The sequence below is a fragment of the Lycium ferocissimum genome, chromosome 7, assembly GCF_029784015.1.
Source record: "Lycium ferocissimum isolate CSIRO_LF1 chromosome 7, AGI_CSIRO_Lferr_CH_V1, whole genome shotgun sequence".
Classification (NCBI taxonomy): domain Eukaryota; kingdom Viridiplantae; phylum Streptophyta; class Magnoliopsida; order Solanales; family Solanaceae; genus Lycium; species Lycium ferocissimum.
Window position 1 is genome coordinate 39,966,591 of NC_081348.1, and position 17,035 is coordinate 39,983,625.

The window sequence follows — 17,035 nt, forward strand, 5'->3', positions numbered from 1 at the left end:
ATAGTTCTCCATTTTCAGAGAAAGATTAGATTTTGTTGTTCTACCTGAGGAACGACTTGGACACCAGTATTGAAGGGAAGTAAATATAGCCACTGGAAAAGTACAAATTTCTACTGTCCTATAGGCTATAACCATGAAGCCATAACAAAATCCAGAAAAGACTACAAAAGCAGCCTCAGCATGTATCAAAAGATAACATGTATAATATTAGTTAACAGTGTTTGGGAAGAAACAAGCAATAACCAAATTGCGCACGAGGTAACAATAAATGAAGAAATACGAAGTCGAAACTTCCCACACTATTTGAACCAAGAAGACAATAAACACTAAAGCACAAATGGAAATTCAAGCCGCAGCTATACCAACAATAAATAATAAAGCAAGCAAAAATAAATCGAATGGAAGAGACACCAAATTTACGTGGAAAACCCCTTCAAGGTGAAGAGAAAACATCCACGGGACATCGCCCACAAAAGCTCCACTATAATCAACAAGAGTTACAACAATGTTCTCCAAATGGCTACAACAACAAAGCCAAGCACGGAAGAACAATACATAAAAGATAGCACTAAAAACTAGCGAAGAAAGGAAGAATCACCCCAAAAACGAGCCTATTCGTTCGAAAACTCGAGATTCTGAGACCACAAAATTCGATCTCCACCGTTGAAATCGAAGAACCAGATGTTGAGAACCCCCAATTCAAATTTCAGCACGATCCAACGATTAACGATTCGGAAAACGCAATTTAAAGCGGATTCTTTATGTGAAAACTTTACGGGCGAAAATGCTTTCTCTCTCACGTGTTTCTCTTCTATGAATTCACTCTTGTGTTCTGAAAATAAAACCTAAATTGATCCTATATATAAAGAAAATTTTGGGCAAAATTGGCCTGGTCCAAATTAGATTGGGTTTTATTAATCCAATTCCACATAGGAAGGGAAAACCCAAAAACCTAACAAACAGAGAGTACTTTGTGATTTTTTATTTATTCATGTAAATGAATAACAAATAAAAGAACTAATTGATATACTTTAAAAAAGAATCCAATAAATCTTACTCTTGATGGTATAAAGGCTAAAGAGTCCTCTAACCATGATACATGTTTCAGATTAAAGTCCCATATTTAACATCACAAACTATGAAAAGCAGAGAAATGTTTCAGTGCCAAGGCAAATTCAGCATGCTGTAACCTTCTGTATCTTCAATGGTTCGGTAGTTCGATAATCCTTTGTAAGATTACAGTTCTAGCCCTACGAATATCCCTGCTACACACATCAGCTTGCACTTCAAGATCTTCAACATTCTTCATAAAAACATCCAACTTTGTCCTGATCTCTTCTATAGCAATCTTAACAGCATTTTCATCAATAGCAAACTCAACTTTCTTCAAGAGTGATTCGATCTCGATTTCCAATCGATCTATCAGCACCCTTATACTGTCCAAATCCTTAATTGTGATAAAAGTACCAACTTGCATTGTGCTGACCAATTCTTTCTGCCCTTTGAGAGCATCTTCATAGTTCTTGAGAAGGGAATCTATCCATTTTCCCATTGATCCCAACGGAATTGACGATGCAGCAGCCAGAGCAGCCACGACCGGAGGTGCAGCTATTACAGCAGCCACGACTGAGCAAATCAAAACAGTTGCAAATGTAGCCACAAATATAACATTTGACACTTTTCTCCAAGCATGTATGTACTTAAACCTCTTATCAAGCTTGTTCTTTTTTAGCTGCAGTTTTTCAAGCATAACCATTTGTTGTGTATAAACAGACAGGAAAATCTGGAAAAATTCCTCTGTGAAAGGATCCTCTGCAGCTCTGAAATTTTTCAGTTCCTCTAAAGTCTTAGTGTATCTATTCCCTTCAACCCCACTTTCCTCTTCAAATTGTTGAAGTGCTACATGAATAAGCGATTGGCTATCGCAAGCACGTTTTAGACATTTCTCTAAAGCAGCCAAGAAATCCAGAGTTTTGAGGCTATTATCAAAATACTCCTCGACTAGCTTGAGCAATTCTTGATTCTTCCATATGTCTTCCTTGCAATCCAATATCACCTTCACAACTTCCTGATTCATTTCCAAAAGGCATCTGATGACTTCCTTCAACGAATCAAAAGACAGTGCTCGAACTTCAACCCCATCAGCAAGGGTATTGATAACATGACTTTGTAGAGCTGTATCAAAGGATTGTAAGTCCGTGTCAGCTCTGCACGCGGCTTCATATGAATTCAGCTTGTACTGCAAATTGTCGATTGCATCTGAAGTTTCACCAGGCTTTTTGCTCATGTGTCCTCCCATATTGTTTCGCAAACCTCAAATTCAGTACTAATCTCTGCACTAGCTGCAAGAATGCAAAATTTTAGACATGAAATCTCACAACTTGAAACTATGACAGAAACCCAAAACAAATAATCCTCCTTTTAAGCTAACTCAACCAACAAAGGTCCTACCAAAACATCATTTCCATACATACAAAATCAAACACAAAACAACAAGAAACAGCAACAACTGAACAAAAAAGAAAAAACTGAAATATCTAGTACCCATAAATAGAAAAGATCCAATCTTTATCCTAACAGAATCATACTTCATCGACTCCTCAACTTTGCTGCAAGGGATTAATCAAAATCACTAACTGGGCAACTAATACATGTAAAACTTTCAAGATTGTCAGCTAAAATAAGAAGCTTTAAAAATTAAACTTGTGATGCTTTGTTCAAGAATTGAGTTAGGGAACACAAAACAACAAGGTCCCACAAAAAAAAAAAATCACTTTCACAACATAACAATCAAAGCAAAACAAACAAGAAACTTCAACAACTAAATAAAATAAACCTAAAATAAGCAGTACCCAGAAATATAAAAAGATCCAATCTTTATCCAACAAAATTTTACTTCATAAATTCCCCAAACTTCCCACCAAGATACTGATCCAAGATCCCAAGTGGGCAACTTATAAATGTAAATTTTCAGCTAAAAAAACAATCTTTTTAGTTATGATGCTCTGTTAAAAAATCTGAGTTTTGAAAAATCAAAGAGGGAGAAATGAAAGCGTTAAGAGCCAAGCAAAATGCTTAGGTGGCTTAGGGGTTGACACATTACATTACAAACAAATAGCTTGCACGCATCATGAGTTTAATTTGAACAAAGTTTCATACGGGAAGCAATGTTCTTCTGGTTTAAGCTTAATTTCAGAGCTACGTACTATTGTTCTCCAGATAATGATCTAGAGAAATTTATTTATATCCAGTTATATATAAAAAAGGAAGGTGTAAATGGAAACAGAGTTAGCTTTAATTTAACGCGGAAAGAAAGGAAGGGGAAATGAAGGATACCTTTAGTAAGAAACTTCAGCTTAAAGAAAAGGAAGTGTGAGTTAAGGAGACCATAGAAGAAAACATGGGTCTTTTTTATTCTTTCTAAATTTGGTTTCAACAAAGATTTTCTTTTCTTTATTATTAACGATAAAGACATAGGAAATCATCAAAGAGTTGGACTCGATGAAATGACCAAAACACCCTGTTTATATTTTGAGAAGTAACTTTCGCCCTGATTTTAATTTGTATACACTAAGGTAATTATGTATATTAATTTAATCAGACACTAAATTTGAAAAAGTAAAAGAATTTTTTTTTAATGTCGTAGTCTTAATAAAAAATGTATAACATGCTAAAATGTCTTTGAATTTTAAGTTTTTAAATATGTTAGGCGGGATATTGAAAATTAAAATATAGGAAATAGTAGTCTTTTTTAAAGAGACTAAAACAAAAAGTAAGACGTATATGGAGTATAATAACTACTTATAAAATGTGAGACTAATAATCTGAAAATAAGGTTGACAACAAACTATAGTATTGTTAAATCATAATGGTAGTTCATATAAAGAAATTGACAGATACTAGTATACCATCAATCGAAGTGGAGCTAGGCGTCGATGCGAAAATTGGGCAACAATGCACTTTTTTTGCCTATAATCCATTAAATTCAATTTCAATGTCTTATTTTTCTTTTTGATTTGTTTCAAATAAAAATCTCTCTTTCTATATTTGATAACTCTTTAGTTCCAATATTTTATATGACATATTTAAAATTACAAGAACATTTTGGTACATATGTGTCATTTTTAATTTAAAACGACCACTAGATTCAATATTTTTTAAAGAGAATTAGGGGAAAATCAAATTAAAACACTTGAATTAAAATGGGAGGAAAGACTCTAGTCTCTAGTAGCAAAGGAGTTCAGAATTTAAGTTTATCGGCTTATATCTCAAATGTGACATTTTTGTAAAATTTTTCCTAATTCATTAAGATGTTTTATTCCTCTACTGCTATCCATGCATGTGTTGTAAGTTAAGGAAATTATTTCCTAAACGTTTTGCATTTGTTTTTTCAATTGATAAGTACCTTTATGTTGACAGATTAATTCCGTGAAGTAGAAAGGCACTACAAGTTCATTCATAGCTAGTTTGACGGGTTCTGATTAAGCTAGAGGGTAGTTGATGTAACCTTGACCACTAAGCAATGGATTCCATGGCAATGGAAATGAATTAAGAAACAAATTATATGTTTCCTTGATGAATTATATTTGTTTGAGATGATTAAAGTCGAGCCACTTTTTAGACTCATTCTCTGAATGCCCTTTTTAATTAGGCAAACACTATGAGGATAGACGAGAGTAGGTGGGAGTGAAGGGGGATGAGGGTGGGTGGAATGTTGGAGGTGAGAGGAAATAATCAGCCTAAAATGCCACTTATAAGATTTTTATATACTTTTTTCTAATTTTTGAAGAATATGCTTTCCTAGAAAAAGTTATGTTTCAAGACATTTTGATCAATCAACACATGAGAAATTTAAGAACATTTCCTTCATATAAATACCAAACACACCCTTAGTCTTTTCTTTAAAAAACTCAAATATGGAGCTAACACGGCTGGATATATACGGATATAGCTAAATCATACGAGACGAAGATGGTCCAAAGTTATGCTAGGCAACATGTATACATGATTCTATCTGAATTAACTAGCTCATGAGATGAGAATTGTCCAATATAGTATAAAGAGATATTGTCATCCCTCCACAATCGATAGGGACAATTTCAACACTCCTTACGCGCCCACGTCTGCCAATAGTGGAGCATGACCAACATAATAGGGGAATCCAACATCGGATAAACCAAGAATTGTAACGAGTCTGACTGTAATATTATTATAAGAATGAACTTTGGACCTAACTCAACTCCAAGACCATGTATAAACCTTCACATCCTTCCACGAGTGAAAAGGCACCATTTTTCACTAGTAAAAAGAACACGTCAATCGCTGGGTGATGCTACATTTGTTAATTGATCTAGCTAGATTAGCTTGCTATATATGATCTTCTCAAGGAACAACAACTTAAGAAAGAAGATCATAAAATCTTTTGAATTCTTTTGGTTCCCCCTATGCTTCAACTTTGATAAATTTTCATACACTGATTTCCTAATGCATGTTGCAAATGCAGACCATTTGTTAATGTACTAAAGAATGGAGGAGTTAACTTACGGATAATCTCAAAGTGTTAATCTTCAGTCGTACTTGAGAAGTCAGGTAGATTAGCTGTGGCTTTGGGTAAAATTATGATGGGTAGCAGTAATATTTATAGGCAAATTTAGTGATGTGAATGACCAAGCTAAGACAAGTGACTTGCCAGGAAAGTCATTAGTTGTTGCCTTGTTTTTCCCTTTTTATCTTTTTGGTCTTTTCTGTTTAGATAACAGTTGTCATTCTTACAAGTGTCCACTGTTTGTGAAGTTTGAGGGCAATGGCTGTAAAATTTGTGTACGTAAGGTTCAGGTAGAAATGGTTTAAACATTGCATCACAATTGCCACAAATTATGCAAATGAAAGTTTGACAAAAGAAGTTCTATTACCTATGACGATGCAATTATTGTAAAGTTTTCTGCAAAATACTCCTCTTTATTGTGACAATAATGTTACTATTGAGATTCACTAGATTTTCATTACTAATATCAAACTTTTGGCACCACATTAATTAGTATGCGAATATTATTTGAGATACATTATAGCATTGGAGAATAATTACTCGTTTCCGATATATGAACCAATTTTATTTTATACAACAATCTATACGATTATATACAGATTCATTATTTAAATTTGACGAATTCAGTCTTTAAGATTCTTAGCTTTGAACTTGTTAAATTAATTAAGGGCTCAAATCCAATTATGCATTAAATAAACTTTTAATGAATTCACATGTAAATCTTTACTCCAAGTTGAAAATACTGAATTCATATATATTATATACTCAATGTTGAAGCGCTTGCACCTTATAAGTTTTAAATAAATGTTAATCAATGTAAAACCAAGAAAATGCAGGACTATTAACCACCCCTTACCCCACCATACTTGTTCGTCGATGTTAGTTATTTAAACGACAAAAAAGAATTCTATTTATTCAATGCAACTTTTTAAAAAGTTATTCAACACAACTAAAGACTCAACTTCGTTAATTATTTATCCATATATTTATCCTTCTTTCTAGGAACACACTCTGTGGGGAAAAGTAATGTAGAATCAAACTTTAAGAATGGCATATCCGTAATTTTAGTAATATCAAGGAGTATTTCAATCGAAGAGTGTGGTAATGGGAACTAAAAAAGTGGATAAATGAGAAAGCAAAGCAGTTATCTTACAAAACAGCACCGCGTGCTTTAACATACTCAGGGATGGTTTGGGTAAGTAAAAATAGTGATGGGATAAAAATTTAGTATCACTTTATTCTTTGTTTGGTTACTAATCATGGAATAAGTTATCTCAGGATTAAAAATAGTGCTGTGATAACTTATATCAATCAGAGGGTGAATAGTAATCCTAAGATAACTTATCCCAGGATAAAACAGTGAAATTGACTAAAATAGCCCTGAGGTTCTCAAAATCTTTTTTCTACTACATAAGGTGGAGGGTATTTTATGTAAACGTCTATAACTTTTCCTTAAAAGTTATGCTGATACTATTTTTTAATACAACAAACCAAACAATTAATAAGAAATAATATCAGGATTAAAAGTATCTCACGTGTTTTATAACGTTTTTTTTTTTTTTTTTTTTTTTTTGGGATGTGTGGGTTCGCTAAGGTATATACTTAAGAGCAGTTTGATAAAATTGCCTGTGTTTGGATGGGTTTTTCATGTTATGGAGTTCATACCTGTTGAGAGAAAATGGGAGGCGGATGCATTGAAGCTTCGTCAGATGCTTTGCACATATAAAGATCCTCAAGATCCACTATGGCTTGTTGTTTTTCCAGAGGGCACTGATTTCACGTATGTTCCCTTAACTTTGACTTTCGGATTTATGTATATGTATGTGGGAGTGTATCTGTGTTACCTGAATAATTAGTGTCTTTTTGTCGCCAGTACTAGTGCTAATTGAACTTACTTGCTTCCTTGATTTACAGAGAACAGAAGTGCATTCGTAGTCAAAAGTATGCTTCTGAAAATGGATTGCCTATTCTGAAGAACGTACTTCTTCCGAAGACGAAGGGTTTTTATGCCTGTTTGGAGGAACTGAGAGGTTCCTTGGATGCAGGTAGCACTTCTTTTACCTTCTTCCTTATGTAATTATTTGGCTGATGTTTGTCATATTATTCCTGTTTATTAGTTTCTGATGCTAAATTGCATTACTTCAGTGGCTCAAGTTCTACATTTACTCTGATCATGAAACTTCCTTGTTTGGTCCTGCCGAAACAATGAGGGTGCTTATTAAATTCATTAGATGGAGTCTGCTTTTGAACTAGAAGTTTATTTTTGATCGCAGTACAGTAACTAACTGTCTAATTGCCTTCAGATATGGCTGTGTTTTGTTGCATTTTGTTGAAACTTGATTGTTACCATTTCCTGGACATCTAATATTATGTTAACAAGCCACATTGCATCTTGTACAGGTATTTAGTAATGTTAGAGTCATGCTTTTCCCCTGTGAAGTTAGAATTTGCTCATCTTGATCCAGGGATATTCTTAGATTCATAGGCGGACAGCGGATAAGATACAGTTGATATATTAGAAGCATGCCCTGTCAAAGCTGACCACAGTGGACAAGGATGTCTGATGTGGATAGATCTATTGTCTTTGCTGTTTTCTTTTCCTCTCCATGTATGTGGCATTCTTGTCTTCTCGGAACACCCCTTGTCATACTTTCTATTTATGCGGAGGAAGAGTATTGTATCTGATATTGACTCTTTGCTAGACCTTCTGCATTCCTTCAATCTATAGAAGGATGCCCTCATTTTTTATGTAATCCTTTCAGTACCTTCTTCGTACCTTTTCATTTTACTAAAATCGTACCTTTTCATAAACAGAAACACCAAAGATGAACAGTTCTTTTTCTTTTAGATATTAGATAGTCACACTCCACTTGAGAGATAGTAAAGAACCGTCAACACAAAATGCCTGTCTTATTGTTTCTTTTTAAACCAATATATACCTTGCTTTTTTTAGTTGCAGATACATTAGAACGAGAACTTCAGAGAACATGCTATATTCATTGCGGTCATGCCCTAATGGTTTTATTTTCATCATCATATTTCAAACGAAGTAGAGTTTCTTCATATACTTCTTTCAAAAGTATACTTTCATCTGTTTGGTAGTCCCTAATGAGGATAGACTAATGGCAAGCAGTTGTCCTAATTTAATTTTCCAATTAAACTTCTTTTGACTGTCCATTTTATTTTTCAGTTTATGACATCACAATTGGCTACAAGCATAATTGCCCTTCTTTTTTGGACAATGCTTTTGGGGTTGATCCAGCTGAAGTTCATATGCACGTCCGCTGTATTGCTATTGCGGATATACCAGAATCTGAAAATCAGGCTGCTTCATGGTTGATGGATACATTCAGTGATAAGGATAAATTGTTGTCCGATTTTCATTCAGAAGGTCATTTCCCTCGCGAAGGAATAGAAAATGAGCTCTCTACAGCCAAGTGTCTAGCAAACTTCATCTTTGTGATAACATTGACTGTACTTTGTACATATCTAACGCTATTCTTGTCCATTTGGTTCAAGATATATGTTTCCTCTGTATGTGCATTCTTGGCAACAGCTACATTCTTCAATATTCGGCCTTCGCCCATTGTATCTTTATGAATGCAGTCGCCTTTTAAGATTTTATATAAGCTAGCGTTAATTTAGTACAATTTTCCCTGTGCTATTGTGTTGAATTCACTGTCTGTTGTGATCCCTTAAAGTTCCTTTTCTATATCGTATGATCTGGCCCTATTCTGATTATGTCTTAATGTTCAGGTCAGAGGTTAACATAGTACAAAGGAATTATTTTACATTTGGCAGGTATTTCCAAAAAGAATAGTAAGTAATTTTCCTTACTTACAACTACACCTCAATCCCAAAAAGAAGAAGAAGCTGGGGTTGGACCGTACGAATCTTCACGGATCATGTTCTATATTTTGTATTGTAGGATTTATCATAAATCGACTCTCTTTATATTGACTGCCAACCTAACACAACCTTCTTACTTATCAGTTTGGTATGGCAAGGTGAGCATAGAGGCAGAGATCATTTTCATAAGTTTGATATTGTAAAGCAAGAAGCTATAAAAACTAACGTGCAAATTTCTTATTTCCTTTTCTTGACCGAATCTTTGATCATGTAACTTAAATCTTTTCACGTTGTCTTTGAATTTTTCTTTCATCTATTGACCTGTTGTATCTAGCAACTTTTAATTTCGGAGTAGGTTGTGAAAATTTCAAAGGGTTTGGGACCATCAACTTGACTCATAATATAAATTATAACAATGGTCCTAACAGGTCGATCGACTCTTAAGTAGTCTGAACGTACGACTGGAAAAGTCAATAATAAGTACTATATTTTTTCAGCCAAATGAAAGAAAGATGAGAGAGCAAGAAAGGAAAGAAAATTTAGATTTCGAGTTTAACTATCTGCTATTCGAAATTCATGAGCCCAACCAAACTGGATATGCACCGAGTAAGCCAGTTAAAGGGGGTAAAACGTTTTCTATTGAATATATTTCTCCATTTTCAGAGAAAGATTAGATTTTGTTGTTCCACCGGCGGAACGACTTGGACACCATTATTGAAGGGAAGCAAATATAGCCACTGGAAAAGTACAAATTTCTACTGTCCCTATAACCATGAAGCCATAACAAAATCCAGAAAAGACTAAAGCAGCCTCAGCATGTATCAAAAGATAAACTTTACATGTATAATAGTTAATAGAGAGTAATTTGTGATTTTTTATTTATTCATGTAAAAGAATAAACGAATAAAAAATAAAGGAAGTAACTAATATACTTTAAAAAAGAATCCAATAAATCTTATTCTTCATGGTAAAAAGGCTAAAGAGTCCTTTAACCATGATATATGTTTCAGATTAAAGTCACATATTTAACATCACAAACTATGAAAAGCAGAGAAATGTTTCAGTGCTAAGGCAAATTCAGCATGCTGTAACCTTCTGTATCTTCAATGGTTTGGTGGTTTGATAATCCTTTGTAAGATTACGGTTCTAGCCCTACGAATATCCCTACTACACACATCAGCTTGCACTCCAAGATCTTCAACATTCTTCATAAAAACATCCAACTTTGTCCTGATCTCTTCTATAGCAATCTTAACAGCATTTTCATCAATAGCAAACTCAACTTTCTTCAAGAGTGATTCGATCTCGATCTCTAATCGATCTATCAGCACCCTTATACTGTCCAAATCCTTAATTGTGATAAAAGTACCAACTTGCATTGTGCTGACCAATTCTTTCTGCCCTTTGATAGCATCTTCATAGTTCTTGAGAAGGGAATCTATCCATTTTCCCATTGATCCCAACGGAATTGACGATGCAGCAGCCAGAGCAGCCGCGACCGGAGGTGCAGCTATAGCAGCAGCCACGACTGAGCAAATCAAAACAGATGCAAATGTAGCCACAAATATAACATTTGACACTTTTCTCCAAGCATGTATGTACTTAAGCCTCTTATCAAGCTTGTTCTTTTTTAGCTGCAGTTTTTCAAGCATAACCATTTGTTGTGTATAAACAGACTGGAAAATCTGGAAAAATTCCTCTGTGAAAGGATCCCCTGCAGCTCTGAAATTCTTCAGTTCCTCTAAAGTCTTAGTGTATCTATTCCCTTCAACCCCACTTTCCTCTTCAAATTGTTGAAGTGCTACAAGAATAAGCAATTGGCTATCGCGAGCACGTTTTAGACATTTCTCTAAAGCAGCCAAGAAATCCAGAGTTTTGAGGCTATTGTCAAAATACTCCTCGACTAGCTCGAACAATTCTTGATTCTTCCATATGTCTTTCTTGCAGTCCAATATCACCTTCACAACTTCCTGATTCATTTCCAAAAGGCATCCAGTGACTTCCTGCAACGAATCAAAAGACAGTGCTCGGACTTCAACCCCATCAGCAAGGGTATTGATAACATGACTGGTTCGAGCTTGTAGAGTTGTATCAAAGGATTGTAAGTCCGTGTCAGCTCTGCACGCGGCTTCATATGAATTCAGCTCGATTTTGTACTGCAAATTGTCGATTGCAGCTGAAGTTTCACCAGGCTTTTTGCTCATGTGTCCTCCCATATTGTTTCTCAAACCTCAAATTCAGTACAAATCTCGGCACTAGCTGCAAGAATGCAAAATTTTAGAAATGAAATCTCACAACTTGAAACTATGACAGAAACCCAAAACAAATAATTCTCTTTTTAAGCTAAACTCCAAATTCAACCAACAAAGGTCCTACCAAAACATCATTTCCATACATACAAAATCAAACACAAAACAACAAGAAACAGCAACAACTGAAATATCTAGTACCCAGAAATAGAAAAGATCCAATCTTTATCCTAACAGAATCATACTTCATAGATTCCTCAACTTTGCTGCAAGAGATTAATCAAAATCACAAAATGGGCAACTAATACATGTAAAACTTTCAAGATTGTCAGCTAAAATAAGAAGCTTTAAAAATTAAACTTGTGATGCTTTTTTCAAGAATTGAGTTTGGGAACACAAAGTAACAAGGCCCCACAAAAAAAAAAAAAAAAATCACTTTCACAACATAACAATCAAAGCAAAACAAACAAGAAACTTCAACAACTAAACAAAATAAAACTAAAATAAGCAGTACCAACTAAGCAAAATAAACCTAAATAAGCAGTACCCATAAATATAAAAAGATCCAATCTTTATCCAACAGAATCTTACTTCATATATTCCACAAACTTTGCAGCAAGATACTGATCCAAGATCCCAAGTGGGCAACTGATAAATATAATTTTTCAGGTAAAAAAAACAATCTTTTTAGTTATGATGCTCTGTTAAAAAATATGAGTTTGAAAAATCAAAGAGGGGTAAACAGCAGGTATATATAATAAAGTGGGGTTGTATAATTATGAAGAATAAAGATAGAGGCTAGGGATAAAGGAAGAAGCTTAGAGAGAAATGAAAGCGTTAAGAGCCAAGCAAAATGCTTAGGTGGCTTAAGGGTCGACACATTACATTACAAACAAATAGCTTGCACGCATCATGAGTTTAATTTTAACAAAATTTCATACGGGAAGCAATGTTCTTCTGGTTTAAGCTTAATTTCAGAGCTACGTACTATTCTTCTCCAGATAATAATCTAGAGAAATTTATTTATATCCAGTTATATATAAAAAGGAAGGTGTAAATGGAAACAGAGTTAGCTTTAATTTAACGCGGAAAGAAAGGGAGGGGAAATGAAGGATACCTTTAGTAAGAAACTTCAGCTTAAAGAAAAGGAAGTGTGAGTTAAGGTGACTATAGAAGAAAACATGGGTCTTTTTTATTCTTTCTAAATTTTGTTTGTTTCAACAAGGATTTTCTTTTCTTTATTAACGATAAAGATTTAGGAAATCACCAAATCCTGTATAAAGTTGGACTCCTTTTTTTCTGATGAAATGACCAAAACACCCTGTTTATATTTTGAGAAGTAACTTTCGCCCTGATTTTAATTTTTATACACTAAGAAGGTATATTTATATCCTAACAATAATTTTTATACTGTGTTTGGTAGAAGGTATAAATTTATATCTTAATTTAATTATTTTATAAATGCTTTTAGATGGTATAAAATAATCAGACCCGACTAGGGATAATTTAAAAAAGTCTAAGGTAATTATGTGTTTCTTAATTTAATCGGACACTTAGTGGTCGTTTGGTGTTAGTCCGGGATTATAATCCGGGAATGTATAAAATGCCATCTAAAAGATGCCTATAAAATAATCCCGAAGAAGGTATAAGGTGGAATTTTTTATACCACGTTTGTTATAAATTTATTCCTGGGATTATTTTATACCTTATACCAAACGTTATAAAAATTAGCGGGATATTGAACCAAACGACCACTTAATTTAAAAAAGTAAAAAGAAATTTTTGAACGTCGTGGTGTTAATAAAAAATGTATAAAATGCTAAAATGTCTTTGAATTTTAAGTTTTTAAATATGTTATGCGGGATATTGAAATTAAAAAGTTACAAAAAATAGGAAATAATAGTCTTTTTTTAAACAGAGTAAAACAAAAAGTAAGACGTATATGGAGTATAATAATTACTTATAATATGTGAGACTAATAATCTGAAAATAAGATGACAGCAAACTACAGTATTGTTAAATTATAATGGTAGTACATATAAAGAAATTGACAGATACTAGAATACTATCAATCGAAGTGGAGCTAGGCGTCGATGCGAAAATTGGGCGACAATGCACTTTTTTGCCTATACTCCATTAAATTCAATTTCAATGTCTTATTTTTCTTTTTGGTTTGTTTCACTGGTTTGTTTCAAATAAAAATCTTTCTTTCTATTTTGATAACTCTTTAGTTCCAATATTCTATATGACATATTTAAAATTACAAGAACATTTTGATACACATGTGTCATTTTTAATTTAAGACCACTAGATTCAATATTTTTTAAAGAAAATTAATGGCAAATCAAATTAAAACACTTAAATTAAAATGGGAGGAAATACTCTAGTCTCTAGTGGAAAAGGAGTTCAGAATTTAAGTTTATAGGATTATATCTCAAATGTGACATTTTTGTAAATTTTTTGCTAATTCATTAAGATTTTTTATTCCTCTACTGCTATCCATGCATGTGTTGTAAGTTAAGGAAATTATTTCCTAAACGTTTTGCATTTGTTTTTCCAATTGATAAGTACCTTTATTTTGATAGATTCCGTGAATTAGAAAAGCACTACAAGTTGAGGGTAGTTGATGTACTCAAGAGTCGACCACTAAACAATGGATTCCATGGCCAGTGACTGGGAAGTAAAATGTGGACCATGTGGTTTCAATATTCTGACCAAGTATGAAAAGAACCACAATTCTTTGAGACAGAGAGAGCAGCTAGAGTGGAAATGAATTAAGAAACAAATTATATGTTTCCTTGATAAATTATATATTGGTTTGAGCTGATTAAAGTCGAGACACTTGTTAGACTCATTCTCTAAATAGATGCAAATGAATGCCCTTTTTAATTAGGCAAAACTATGAGGATAGATGAAAGTGGGTGGGAGTGAAGGTGGGTGAGGGTGGTGGAATGTTGGAGGTGAGAGGAAATAATCAACCTAAAATGCCACTTATAAGATTTTTATATACTTTTTTCTAATTTTTGAAGAACATGCTTTTCTAGAAAAAAATTGTGTTTCAAGACATTTTGATCAATCAAACATGAGAAAATTTAAGAACATTTTCCTTCATATATATATATATATATATATACACACACCAAATACATCCTTAGTCTTTTCTTTAAAAAATTCAAATATGGAGCTAACACGGCTGGATACATACGGATATAGCTAAATCATACGAGACGAAGATGGTCCAAAGTTATGCTACCAACATGTGTACATGATTCCATCTGAATATTAACTAGCTCATGAGATGAGAATTGTCCAACATCATATAAAGAGATATTGTCAGCCCTCCACAATTGATAGGGACAATTTCAACACTCCTTACACACCCAAGTCTGCCAATAGTGGAGCATGACCAACATAATAGGGAAACCCAACATCAGGTAAACCAAGAATTGAAATGAGTCTAACTGTAATACTATGATAAGAATGAACTTTGGACCTAACTTAACTCCAAGACCATGTATAAACGTTCACATCCTTCCACGAGTGAAAAGGCACCATTTTTCATTAGTAAAAAGAACACGTTAATCGCTGAGTGATGCTACATTTGTTAATTGATCTAGATTAGCTTGCTATAAATGATCTTCTCAAGGAACAACAAGTTAAGAAAGAAGATCATAAAATCTTTTGAATTCTTTTGGTTCCCCCTATGCAACTTTGATAAATTTTCATCCACTGATTTCCTAATGCATGTTGCAAATGGCATACCATTCGTTAATGTACTAAAAAATGGAGGAGTTAACTTACCGATAATCTCAAAGTGTTAATCTTCAGTCGTACTTGAGAAGTCAGGTAGATTAGCTGTGGCTTTGGGTAAAATTATGATGGATAGCAGTAATATTTATAGGCAAATTTAGTGATGTGAATGACCAAGCTAAGACAAGTGACTTGCCAGGAAAGTCATTAGTTGTTGCCTTGCTTTTCCCTTTTTATCTATTTGGTCTTTTCTGTTTAGATAACAGTTGTCATTCTTACAAGTGTCCACTGTTTGTGAAGTTTGAGTGCAATGGCTTTAAAATTTGTGTACGTAAGGTTCAGGTAGAAATGGTTTAAATATTGCATCACAATTGCCATAAATTATGCAAATGAAAGTTTGACAAAAGAAGTTCTATTACCTCTGACGATGCAATTATTGTCAAGTTTTCTGCATAATACACCTCTTTATTATGACAATAATGTCACTATTGAGATTCACTATATTTTCATTACTAATATCAAACTTTTGGCACCACATTAATTAGTATGCGAACATTATTTGAGATACATTATAGCATTGCAGGATAATCACTCGTTTTCGATATATAAACCAAGTATACAGATTCATTATTTAAGATTCTTAGCTTTGAACTTGTTAAGTTAATTAAGGACTCAAATCCAATTACACATTAAGCAAACTTTTAATGAATTTTCACATGTAATCTTTACTCCTCGTCAAAAATACTGAATTCATATATACTATATACTCAATGTCAAAGCGCTTGCACCTCATAAGTTTTAAATAAATGTTAATCAATGTAAAACCAAGAAATTAACCACCCCTTACCTCACCATACTTATCAGTCGATGTTAGTTATTTAAACGACAAAAAGGAATTCTATTTATTCAACGCAACTTTTGAAAGTTAATTCAACACAACTAAAGAACCACAACTTTATTAATTGCTTATCGATATATTTAAACTCCTTCCAGGAACACTCTCTATGGGAAAAAGTAATAATGTAGCATAAAAAGTTAAGAATGGTATATTCGTAATTTTAGTAAAATTAAAGGGTATTTCAATAAAAGAGAGTGGTTAATGGGAGCTAAAAAAAGTGGATAAACGAGAAGCAAAGCAGTTAAATCTTACAAAACAGCACCGCGTGCTTTAACATACTCAGCCTTATTTTCGGAGCTGTTGGACATTTTTATTAAACTGGTTTTTAGGGTGACACGTCAGCTTTATTAATACGTGTCTGTATTTCAGTGGTTGCCGCCTTAATGAGGATTCAAATGGATTCTACGCTACGTAATCCACAAAACCAATCTTTTGGTTTTATTTCTTATCTCACGTGTTTTATAACGGTTTTTCTTTTTCTTTTTCTGTTGTGTTCTTTTGGCTGTCCATTTTTCTCGTTATTTCCCAACTAAGCTGATCTTCTTTGTGATTTTCACACAGTTTGAAGAAGAGTAGGAAACAGTGAAGATACAACTGGATTCATGTTTCATGCTTAGTAAGGTTAAATTTTAATACCAAGGATTGTGGTGGACTTTAATTAAAGGTCTCGAGTTTGAGTATTAAGAAAAATGATATAATGTTTTTCCTAATTCCTTTAATGAGTCTTATACAATACAAATCCGG

General features: G+C 33.5%; 4 protein-coding genes across 14 annotated transcripts; 2 read left to right on the forward strand and 2 right to left on the reverse strand.

Moving 5' to 3' along the window:
- Positions 1-1,027: 1,027 nt before the first annotated feature.
- LOC132064985 (UPF0496 protein At4g34320-like) lies at positions 1,028-12,723 on the reverse strand. 5 transcript variants are annotated; one of them, XM_059458186.1, is made up of 2 exons: positions 12,585-12,723; positions 1,028-2,342 (listed from the first exon to the last, which is right to left on the reverse strand). In XM_059458186.1, the coding sequence occupies exon 2, from the start codon at positions 2,297-2,299 to the stop codon at positions 1,202-1,204; it is 1,098 nt and encodes a 365-aa protein (XP_059314169.1). In that variant the 5' UTR covers positions 2,300-2,342; positions 12,585-12,723; the 3' UTR covers positions 1,028-1,201. The 5 variants fall into 5 exon arrangements, with proteins under 5 accessions (XP_059314169.1, XP_059314167.1, XP_059314166.1 ...); XM_059458184.1 differs by lacking the exon at positions 12,585-12,723 and adding an exon at positions 3,104-3,283; XM_059458183.1 differs by lacking the exon at positions 12,585-12,723 and adding an exon at positions 2,897-3,283.
- On the forward strand, positions 7,104-8,309 carry LOC132064986 (probable 1-acyl-sn-glycerol-3-phosphate acyltransferase 5). Its single transcript, XM_059458187.1, has 3 exons — positions 7,104-7,325; positions 7,460-7,590; positions 7,946-8,309. Exons 1-3 carry the CDS (start codon positions 7,198-7,200, stop codon positions 7,951-7,953), a joined length of 267 nt encoding a protein of 88 aa, XP_059314170.1. The 5' UTR covers positions 7,104-7,197; the 3' UTR covers positions 7,954-8,309.
- LOC132062207 (probable 1-acyl-sn-glycerol-3-phosphate acyltransferase 5) lies at positions 8,102-9,145 on the forward strand. The gene is made up of 2 exons (XM_059454826.1): positions 8,102-8,153; positions 8,736-9,145. Exons 1-2 carry the CDS (start codon positions 8,102-8,104, stop codon positions 9,143-9,145), a joined length of 462 nt encoding a protein of 153 aa, XP_059310809.1.
- On the reverse strand, positions 10,249-15,471 carry LOC132064983 (UPF0496 protein At4g34320-like). 7 transcript variants are annotated; one of them, XM_059458181.1, is made up of 2 exons: positions 15,445-15,471; positions 10,249-11,653 (listed from the first exon to the last, which is right to left on the reverse strand). In XM_059458181.1, the coding sequence occupies exon 2, from the start codon at positions 11,608-11,610 to the stop codon at positions 10,498-10,500; it is 1,113 nt and encodes a 370-aa protein (XP_059314164.1). In that variant the 5' UTR covers positions 11,611-11,653; positions 15,445-15,471; the 3' UTR covers positions 10,249-10,497. The 7 variants fall into 7 exon arrangements, with proteins under 7 accessions (XP_059314164.1, XP_059314161.1, XP_059314159.1 ...); XM_059458178.1 differs by lacking the exon at positions 15,445-15,471 and adding an exon at positions 12,761-12,879; XM_059458176.1 differs by lacking the exon at positions 15,445-15,471 and adding an exon at positions 12,585-12,725.
- Between the last annotated feature and the right edge of the window lie 1,564 nt (positions 15,472-17,035).

Coding starts and splice junctions, on each gene's coding strand:
- LOC132064986 (XM_059458187.1), top strand. CDS start 7,198: ATGGAGTTCATACCTGTTGAGAGAAAATGGGAGGCGGATGCATTGAAG. Junction 7,326..7,459: donor CCAGAGGGCACTGATTTCAC/GTATGTTCCCTT, acceptor CTTGATTTACAG/AGAACAGAAGTGCATTCGTA.
- LOC132064985 (XM_059458186.1), bottom strand. CDS start 2,299: ATGGGAGGACACATGAGCAAAAAGCCTGGTGAAACTTCAGATGCAATC.
- LOC132064983 (XM_059458181.1), bottom strand. CDS start 11,610: ATGGGAGGACACATGAGCAAAAAGCCTGGTGAAACTTCAGCTGCAATC.
- LOC132062207 (XM_059454826.1), top strand. CDS start 8,102: ATGTCTGATGTGGATAGATCTATTGTCTTTGCTGTTTTCTTTTCCTCT. Junction 8,154..8,735: donor TGTTTTCTTTTCCTCTCCAT/GTATGTGGCATT, acceptor TTTATTTTTCAG/TTTATGACATCACAATTGGC.